The sequence below is a fragment of the Culex pipiens genome, chromosome 1, assembly GCF_016801865.2.
Source record: "Culex pipiens pallens isolate TS chromosome 1, TS_CPP_V2, whole genome shotgun sequence".
Taxonomy (NCBI): domain Eukaryota; kingdom Metazoa; phylum Arthropoda; class Insecta; order Diptera; family Culicidae; genus Culex; species Culex pipiens.
Window position 1 is genome coordinate 84,641,705 of NC_068937.1, and position 10,596 is coordinate 84,652,300.

Sequence of the window (10,596 nt, forward strand, 5' to 3'; positions counted from 1 at the left end):
GAGGTAAATATGGATGCACGAAGAGTGACGAGCAGGGGTTGTGATGGATCGACATTTTTTCTGACAGTTGATTGAGTTCTTCTCTCATTTTCGCTACCTCTGCCTGACCTACACTAAAGTGCCTAATAGAAAGTGGGGACACGGAAAACTGTGAACCCAGCGATTTTCTGTCAAAAAATTGAGCACCTCCAAGATCTTACAGATAAGGTGCTTACAATCTCTACTTCTTCCATAGGTTTTGTCAAAAAATGAACACCTTCCATTTAAACGCTTGGTAAATTTTGAGTGACCAACTGTGAGTGGCATTGCATTTTGAGTGCCTTGTCCTCACTTTCTATTAGGCACTTTAACCTACACCCTTACCAAAAATCACACCCTTACCAAAAATCATGATTTTTTGAGTTCCAAATCCCACTTTTCATACGAATTTTACAGTTCAACCCATATAACCATTTTTATGGTTGTAGTACCTGAACTCAAAAAATCGTATGAAAAGTGGGATTTGGAACTCAAAAAATCATGATTTTTGGTAAGGGTGTAGAGTTTCTGCTTTCGCTCAAGCGCACACGAATGAATGAGCGCCACAAAAAGTCACTCACATGCTCAATTGACACTCTCCCGAAATTCATTCGAGTATCACTAGCTTGTTTGACATTTGATCGGAATTCGATCAAATTTGCAATGACAGCTATCATTCGATCGCTCTTTTTCTCTATCACTGACTCAAGGCTGTTTATCAAGGTATCAGGTAGAAAGCCATGTCACTGACTGTTGTTGCTGGTCGTGTACGCTGCGGATAGCCGAAAGTAGTTTTTTTTTTTAGTTTTAAGCTCGGTTTTGAGTTTGTATCTTTTTCTGCCCAAAAATGTCCGCGACGCCAAGTTCAGCGGAAAAGAAACGGTCGTTCCGGGACCTCACCAAGGAGAACGTCGAGTTTGTGGACGGTAAAGCTTGCTGCAACATCGGCGGCGGCGGCCAAGTAAAAAGATGTAGGTACTATCAAGAAAAGTATGAGCCCGGAAACATGGTGCGGCATTTCCGCTCTCGACATGTGCAGATCGCCAAGGAAAAAGGCTTCTTCCGGGAAGACGCGGAAGCGCCTGAGGAGAGACCTCCAAGGCCCCCTAAGAAAATCCAGGTTGCAATCAATCGGCAGATTGTGTCATCGGCATGTGCCCGCCTTGTAACAGTCAACAACCTGCCTCTGTCGGCCATTGACTGGCCGGCAATGCAGGATATACTCAAGCCGCTTGCGGACGCGATGCATGCAGAGTCCTTTTCCACACATAACACGAGATGTCTGTTGAACAGCGCTGCGGAAAGGATCCGCGGAAAAATGGCAGATGAGATGCGCGGAAAATTGATCTGCATAAAAATCGATGGCGCATCTCGACATGGACGTCACATAATTGGTATCAACGCTCAATTCCGGCCTCGAGAAGGCGGGGACATCGTTATCCGAACGCTTGGTAAGTTGAAAAAAAAATAAACAGTTTAAAAATTTAATTTACGAGCCATGGTTTCAACATTTGAATACAAAAAGTGTTTTAAAATGCGTTATACACCTGTCCAGTTGTTTTGCAATCATTATTTTCCAAAATATGTAAGAATTGACAAAATTTTTATTTTTTTGCGAAAAAAAAGTTTTTGTAGTGGAGTTTCATAAAAAAAATTCAAAATATTTTTAATCCAGCCCAAACATGCTAAATATGATAATCAATGCAGAAAAATACATTTAAGATTGGTTTCAGTTGGTTTAACTTCTATTCTCACTAAAATTTTGATTTTTTTTAAATTTTTGTTGGCCCCCTGATTTGTCGGACCAGTTTTGAAGGAGGGGGCGACATAGACTTTGAAAAATAACACCAACATCAACATTAACAGGATATAATCTTTGAAAAATAAAACCTGGGGTTTGCAAAGCGCCATACGGGAAAACAAAAAAAAAATGACGAAAATGGGAAAATTCGCCTTTTTTTTACTAACACTGCGATACCTTGAAATATTTAGTGATAACAACTTATAAAAATTGTGGTTTATGCGAAAAACTACGCGCACGCCTTGCAGGATTATTCTTGTTTCGAGCGTAATTTTTAGTGATTAGTGCGAATTTGCGATTAAAAGCTCAAAAATTCCCACAGATGGCGCAAAGCTTCGAAGAATGACGATATATAGAATTATTTATCGAAAGTTAATAGTGGAGCAAAATTTTAATTTATTATGTAACAACCGTTTGTGAATTTTCTTCTGGGTTAACCAGAAAAACCTTCCCATAGCATCGTTGCTCGGAAGGCTCGCTGACGGGACTTTTATGAAACTTCTCCCCATAGCATCGTAGCTCGGGAGGCAGCTGGAAAACATAAAGACTTTGAGTTCGGCGGATGTGTCGCGTTACAAAATTATTTTGATTCAGCAAATACGTTGCGCGAGTGCTTTTGTGTTGAAAAAGACCTTCCCGTAATAGCTCGGAGGGCTCGACATCGGGTGCATATGTGTTAAGTACTCCATAGCATCATAGCGTCGAAGTGTAAACAAAGAGTCTATCTTGCTTACGTCAGTTGATGTTTACGTTAGGAACGAGTAAGATAGACTCATTGTTTACTTTTCGACATTGGCCCAATTACATTGTTTAGCTTGATTTTCTCAAAAATATCAAAACGCTTGATTTTCTCAAAAATATGTCAGTTCGTCAGTGCTATTATGCTATTTTTTGCTGCGGCCATTTTTATATTTAAGATTATCACAAAATTATATTTTCAAAAGTAAAATCTTTTACTATTGATAAAATTGAGCTCCCGTAACACTCTCCAATCGACAAAACATAATTAAAATTTATTTTTTTGTAATGTACACAGTCATTTTTAATTTTCGAGCTCGGCAGAATTCTGCCGAAAACAGAACAACTGATTTTTTCGGCAGAAAAATGCCGAACTTCGGCATATCAACTGTCATTTTTCGCCGAGAATTCGGTAGAATGACTTCCATTTTGCCGAGATTCGGCATATATTTCTGCCGAGCGATAAGTTGTTCTGATTTTGGCAGAATTTTGCCGAAGTTCGGCATAAAAATCTAAGTGTGTACGTTCAGGTCTATTTTTTAAGTTTTCATTCTGTCCAACCAAGCGTCTCATTCAATCTTGGAAAGATTTCTTGGAGACACTTGCTTGCTCAGAATGAAATCAAAAAATAAAGGTAATAGAAATTTGTTATGTAGATTACAGGATATATATGTAAATTTGTCAATTTTGAAACAGTACTTGAAATCAATCCAGCTTTTTAAGCGAAAATGGCGTTCGAATGGTGAACGCCCGAAATGTCAAATACACGCAGTGGTACCAACATTACGAAAAAAGTGTGTCATGGCATGACAGCCGCATTTTTTTCTAATGTTGGTGCTCTTGCGCGATTTTGACATTTCGGACGTTCAACATTCGAACGCCATCTTCGCTGAAAAACCTGGATAGCAAACAAAAATAACTGAAAAATGTCAAGCAAGGGACTATTCATAAACCACGTGAACACTTTTTGGGAAATCTCAAACCTTCAAAGTGGTTGATCCCCAAGTTGCGTAATTGGATGCAATGATAAGAACAAAATACCCATTTTATTACAGGCATGGTGGAGGTACGGGAGAAGCAAACCGGCAAGTTTTTGAAGAGTAAAATCCTCGAAATACTAGCCAAGTACGAGATCGGCGTCGAACGCATTTTTTGTGTGACGTGTGATAACGGGGCCAATATGTTGGCCACCGTTCGCGAGCTGAGGAAGGAGTTCGAAATAATCCTCAACGGAGAGGCCAGCGACAACGAAGACGACGAAGCAGATGAACAAGCCGCGTGGACAATTCTACGAAGCGTTTTGCCTGAATTTCAAGAGTCGGTGAATCTCGTCCGATGTGGAGTACACACACTCCAACTGGCAGTGAACGACGTCACAAAGCGTCATGATCAGCATATTCGGCGCATTTCGGAGGTGGCGAAACATTGCCGTAAGGTCGTTTACGCCCACAACTTCGAGCAGCGACCACTTCCGCCACTCCCCCCTCGGAATCTATGACATGCTGTCAAACTTTGCAAAGGATAAAGATTTCTACGTGGATATGGGCTCGAGATTCGAAGAACTTGGTAAGTAGTACGGCGAAAGGGATAATTCTTTGATTACGTAAAGTATAATTTGGGAATTTAGACGACCCTCCCTCCCCCAACTCTCCCTTTTTCTTAACAAACCGCATCACGCATCAAAATCGCAATCCTTTTCCTATTCCTAGAACGCGTAACGCAAGGCATCCGAGGAATCCGAGGTCCGTTTTTCGATATCTCGTGACGGAGGGGCGGAACAACCCCTTCAATTCTTGAACATGCAAAAAAGACATGTTTTCAATAATTTGCAGCCTTAAAAAGATGATGAGAAGGAAATTTGGTGTCAAAGGGACTTTTATGTAAAATTGGACGCCCAACTTGATGATGTGCTCAACATTTTGAAAAAACTAAATTTTTAAAAACCCTGTTTTAAAAACCCTGGCATTTTCCGTTACTCAATTTTAATTTCCGTTACTGTATTTTTTTGGAACACGTCTTTTAAAGGGAAATTGAATGTACTTTTCGAATCTACATTACCTCAGAAGGATCATTTTTCATTTAAAACAAAAAAAATCTTCAAGGGGTTTGCTAATAACCATAATCAGTTATCGCGATTTTACGGAAAAAAAACGTTACTTAATCCACCTTAAGGTGGTTGGTGCCTTCCTCGCATATTTTTATCAAAATATCTGAGATCCGACCTCAAAAAAAGTTTATTAAAAACACTTAAGTACTTATAACTTTTGATAGGGTTGTCAAATCTTCAATCTGGGCTTGTTGGAAAGGTCTTTTGATTACCTATCCAACGATGGGTTGCATGATAGATCCGGACAACTTTTTCATCAAAATATTTGAGATTCGGCCTCAAAAAAGTGTATAAATAACACTTAAATGCTCATAACTTTTGATGGGGTCAGATCTTCAATCTTTTGAACGCGTTGGAAAGGTCTTTCAAATACCTTTCTAACAATATATAGCATGACGGGTTTTCTTACAAAAACCACCCTTTTTTATAATATTTCAAACTATAGCCAAATCGTTTTTTTAGCATAATTTTTGAAGTACTTTTCTAAACTTCATAATATTAACTACACTGAAATAAATATCATGATTGTTGCTATTAGCTTTGCATATAGATTTTTGCAAAATGCTTCTGTACATAAACGGTGTGAGCCCTGCATATAAACTCTATCAGCATTGCATATACATGGACACGAATTTAAAAAATGCTAAATATATAAAATGTATGTTCAAAGCACATGAACAGTATATGCAATGCTCACAGATTTTAATATGCACCCATTTATAATATGTATGTTGAAAATTCATAGTTTTTAATATGTTTTTCATTTGATTTTTAATAGAAACGCGCTTTATTTTTGTTTGATATTGCTAATGTTAAATTTCAGTTTAAATTTTCTTTCAATATTTATTACTATGTTTTTATGATGCTACTAGGTAATTTACGTTTTTTTTATTTGTAAGTGTTTTTGTTTTTGGGGAGGGTTTTTTATTTGAGTGTGTGTGTTTTTTATTTACATTCTAAATACTTTTACAAGCAATCCCGTTCGATAGCGGTAACCTCTTTTGGCAGGCCGTTGGTACGTGGCCAGATCTTGGTGGCATTGATTCGTTGCTAAAATGCGCCTCGCCGCCAGGGTGCACTTTCTGAGTTCAACGAGAAGGCCGAATGTGGTCCGGGACGGGGAAGGTGGGTTAGGAGGTAGCACCAATGCCCAATGAGGAGTTCACGGAGGAGGTCATGCAGATCGATGGAAGATGTGGATGCAAAACTGGCTCCATCGAAAACCGGTCTCAATCGACGTCTCCGTCGTTCTTTCGATTATCCCCAAACAGCTCCCTCGGAGTCTTCGGTCCCGGCAAGCACTTCAGCAAGCAATCAGTCCTTTTTGAATCAGGGCCAACTTCTCCCCGGAACGAATCTTTGGCGTTTCCTGCAGCAACTGATGCTGTGTTAATCGGGTCAACTCGGCACCAGCTGAAATAACACAAGCACGTTTCTCATCCGCACTAAAGTGAACCCTTTGAAGGGGATTCAACATCTACACCAAAACTCACCTTTGAAGTCTGCTCAGGTCCGATAGAATGTCTTTGGCCGCCGGCGCTGGCGTAGGCGTCGGCTGTGACATACTTCCGAGCAGATTCTAAAGCACAAATCATTCAAAGTAGCTGCTGCAACTGGCGTGGGTTCAGACGTCGGTCCAAATTCGGCCAAGTAATCTCTTCTGGTAGCTTGTTTGCGTTACATGGACCTCCTCGGCGTGGGTGTATCAGGGGGTTGACGAGCTGACTCCCAGGTTGGCGTAACGGAATGTATGTTGATTTTCTTGGTCGATTTCGAGCTGTGTTGGCTACGGCCCGATTAACGCTCGCAGTCGAGCCGGAAGCGTAAGAGTGGACCGAAACGGAGGATGATTGCGCGTAGCAGGTTCGCGGCGTCCACTTCGTCTGCCCTTCTCATCTTCCAGATCTACCTGTGGCTTGCACACCACTCTCTTTGCCTTTTCGTCCCGCTAGCATTCCTCGACCTACCCGCGATCTCCCCTCGACAGCGGAGGACTCCTGTACCGGGCGCGGTTTTCCATGTCACGGTCGCCGTAGTTGGGATATCGCTGCTCGCAGAATTTTCTGTCCAGGTGAATGCATTTGTGGGACCACGATCGGCGCTTTTCGACGCCGGAAATGGGCGTTTGAGCTGGAAGAAAAAAGGATTATAAAATCTCACCGTTCGAAACAATACCTAAATGTCTACAACCTTTTGCTGGATGGTTAAATGTATAAATAACTTACCTACACCTTTTTTACTATTGAAAACTTCTCTTTCTTAAAGAAAATTAAAAATTATTTTGCAGCAAAACCACGAGCAAACCGATTTTGTTCAATTCTTCGCCATGTTGTATTTATGAGTGGTTATGCACACCTTCGAGCATGCCGAGCGTGCACTCATAAATTTTGTGAGCATTGCATATAAGTTGTATGTGTAAAAGCATACTGCAAAAATCCATACTATCGTGAACATACAACTTATAAGCGGTGCTCACAAAGTTTATTTGCGAGAATAATATCGTTTAATAAGTAGGAAACAAACTCAGTTATGTGCAACGCGCATATAAAATCTATGATGATTTGTTATCTGAATTATATGTGGAACATATAATGTTTAAATCGACCATCTATATATTTTATTACGCTAGTTCAAAATAAAGTTATGTGCAATTGCCATATAGAATAAATCATGATATTAGTTTCCGTGTAGGGTCTTGTGGGACCCCAAGACGAATCGAATGAGACCAAAACGGTCCAAATCGATCCAGCCAGTTCGGAGATAATCGTGTGCATATTTTTTGGTGCACGGACTCACATCCAGACACACGCACAGACATTTGTTCAGAATTTGATTCTGAGTCGATAGGTATACTTGAAGGTGGGTCTACGAGGTCAAATAAAGAAGTTCATTTTTCGAGTGATTTTATAGCCTTTCCTCATTGAGGAAGGCAAAAAGTTGTAAAAAAGGTACTTTTTGCGTTCTTCTTTGTTCTGTCGTCCGTGTCTTTCGCGGGTGACCATTAACGGCCATGCTCAACGACGACTAACTTTATCAATTTTTTTTTCGTGATGTTGTGATGTTTACAAGCAAACCTCTTCTGTTTATGTATCATTTTTTTGGTAACTGCACCACAACTTTGTAGAACAATGTTGCACTCCTAATAATAACCCTGCTAAGATAGAAAAAAAACACGAAATTTTAAAATGAAAAAAATCTGTTCTAAATGAAAACATTACCCTTCTAGGTACATTAAATTTCCCTTTAAATTACATGTTCCAAAAAAATAAAGGTGAGTAACGGAAAATAACTGAGTTTTTAAAACTTGTTTTGTGATTTTTCGATTAAAATAAGTTTTTTTTTTGAATTTTGACTACACCTTCAAGTTGGGCGTCCAATTTAATATTAAAATTACTTTGACATCAAATTTCCATGTCATCACCGTTTTAGGTTGCAAATTATTGAAAAACATGTATTTTTTGCATTCGTCACGAGATATCAAAAAACGGACCTCGGATTCGTGATCAGGGCCAAAAGTTTCCCCTTAGGACAAAGATTTACGCAAATCGAAGAGGAGTCGGTGCAACTGCGGATAATTAGTCATATTTTTTTTATTTTTTTCGGGCTTGATACGATTTTTGTGCATAATTCTATTTGACGCGGTAGCAAACATGCAAAATACCGTAGAGCAACGTACCTGTCGACAGGGACTGCTAAGTGCATCTCCAACGCGGGGGGCAATCATCGATGCAAATCTAATTTGTACCCAAAGGCAAGCAAACCGCGGTACCTGTCGCGGTAGCAAATTTGCACTCAGTACTTCGGGATTTCACTTTGCTACCCGGTATTCAACCTGTTGGATACCGCGCCAACTGGAATGATGTGCACATATCTTTTTTTTTTTTTCAAATAATATGGTTATTTTATTATTACCTTTTTATATTTATTTCAGATTTGACGGACAGCTGGAGTTTCATTCACGATTACCTGGAAACATTTGAACCGGTATACTACTGCACGAAAAACATGCAGATGCATCACGTCGGTCTGTCAGACTTAGTGATGGCCTGGTTGGACGCGGCTTATAAGGTGAGCATGGTTGAGAGCAGCCTCGCGAAAGAGCTGTCCCAAGCTCTGGATAGCCGATTGCAAATGCTGAAAAAATGCCTGCCTCTCAAGGCGGCTCTGTTCTTGGACCCCAGATTCCATTACCTTGATTCGACTCTGTTCAAAGACGACGAAAAGGCTGAGCTTCGGGTAAGTTTGTTAATAATGTGTATAAAACTTTAAAAGAAACGTTTGCATGATCAATTGATTACCCAAGTCACCCTGATACACTGAACACCTGCTCGTTTGACACTTTTGTGAAACGCTTCTATAAACAACACAAATAAACCCGTTTTTTGATTGGTAAATTCTAAATCTAGATTCGAATGTTTTACTAAAACAAACATGGCCGCAAAATGTCCGATCGGGAATGATGCCTTTCAGAGCCCTAACATATTTTTTATTAAAGAAATTCATCAGAGATACCTCCACGCGAATTGCTGCTCTGTCGTCGGTCGCTGATAAAACGCCACAATCCGCCGAACCGAAACCCAATCCGCGCGACGGATTTCAAGCTTATTTGTGCGGGATGTTCGGAGGTCAACCCACCACCTCCAAGGCTGGCGGAAAACTCAGTCTGGACGAGTAGATCTTATCCTTAGATGCTACCCTCCAGCAGCCTCACACACTTGATGTTTGGGAATTCTGGCAATCGCGGAAATCCTCCCATCCCGAGCTGTACCAGGTGGCCTCTCTAATTTTTAGTGTTCCATCCAATCAGGTCTCAGTTGAGCGTGCCTTCAGTGCGCTGCGCCTTGTGTTGGCTGATCAACGCACCTCCCTTGGCGAAGAAACATTCGAGATTATTTTGATCCTAAAGCTCAATGTACAGCTTTTCAACGAGGTTCTAGTTGAGCTGACCAGTGACGTGAAAGACGAGTGAAGGCAAAATTGCACATTTTCCTACTTTGAATTGTTTTTTTCCGACTTTGAATTGCTTTATTTGCCGTTATTACTTTGTTTTTTCATCGCCGTCATCTATAAACCAGAAATAAATCATTGAATTCCAGCTATAGTCGTAAATTTTTTTTCCCATAATAATGCATGGGCATTGTTTGGCCTAGCCCAGTACATGTTTTAAAAATAATAATGTTGAGAAAAACCTTACCTGTTGGAAAATATTCCTAAAACTAATTGAAATCCTATCAAAGTCACCCCGGTTAACGGTATTCAAAAGACCTTCCCAATGAGCCTAAAACATCGATGATCTGATAAACCTAACAACAATTATTAGCACTTAAGTATAATTTATACACTTTTTAGAGACCGGTTCGATGAAAATGATGTCCAAATCCATCATGCAACACGTCGTTAGTTGGATAATTCAACACTTTCACTGAATAGTGAAAGCTACAATATTTCATTAATCATTCCAGTTTGACAGCTTGCCCAGAGCAGACGTGTGTTTTTTTGCGCGTTTTTGACGGTGTTTTTTTTTTAACTTTCGCCGACGGCCATAGCGGCGGCCGCGACGGCGGAGAGTGGGTGGACGGAGCATAGAACCGAGGATGGAAGGCCGTTCTACTGGAACGCGGCCATGAAGAAAAGTGTGTGGGAGAAACCGGACGGGTTCCAACCCAAAACGCAGGCGGCGACGGGCATGGAGGTGGAAGACTCCGAAGGAGGAGGAGAGGACGGGGGCGAATTTCGTCCCGTGATCAAGGTTCGGCGCAGGAAGGCTAACGAGGAGATCAACGTCGGCGATGGCCAGGAAGTGGAGAAACTGCTCAGCAACAACAAGTTCAGCCCGCTAGCGGAGAAGAGCAACAACAACAACAATGCGAACCCAGCAGCAGAAAAAACCACCCCCGTGGTTCCAGCACCCGGCAAGTCGGCCGGGGAGAAG

The 10,596-nt window shown here is 40.8% G+C and overlaps 1 protein-coding gene across 4 annotated transcripts; it reads left to right on the forward strand.

Annotated features, from left to right (window-relative positions):
* Positions 1–498: 498 nt before the first annotated feature.
* On the forward strand, positions 499–10,124 carry LOC120429489 (uncharacterized). 4 transcript variants are annotated; one of them, XR_005607415.2, is made up of 4 exons: positions 500–1,469; positions 3,613–4,123; positions 8,596–8,900; positions 9,160–10,124. XR_005607415.2 is itself a non-coding variant. In XM_039594562.2 (2 exons), exons 1-2 carry the CDS (start codon positions 866–868, stop codon positions 4,053–4,055), a joined length of 1,047 nt encoding a protein of 348 aa, XP_039450496.1. In that variant the 5' UTR covers positions 499–865; the 3' UTR covers positions 4,056–4,522. The 4 variants fall into 4 exon arrangements, 1 of the variants encoding a protein (XP_039450496.1); XR_005607417.2 differs by having other exon boundaries at positions 8,596–8,732; XR_005607416.2 differs by lacking the exon at positions 9,160–10,124 and having other exon boundaries at positions 8,596–9,137.
* The last annotated feature ends 472 nt before the right edge of the window (positions 10,125–10,596 follow it).

Excerpts from the sequence above, each read along its gene's own strand:
- LOC120429489 (XM_039594562.2), top strand. The coding sequence starts at position 866 with ATGTCCGCGACGCCAAGTTCAGCGGAAAAGAAACGGTCGTTCCGGGAC. Across the intron at positions 1,470-3,612 it reads CATCGTTATCCGAACGCTTG|GCATGGTGGAGGTACGGGAG; the intron begins GTAAGTTGAAAA and ends ATTTTATTACAG.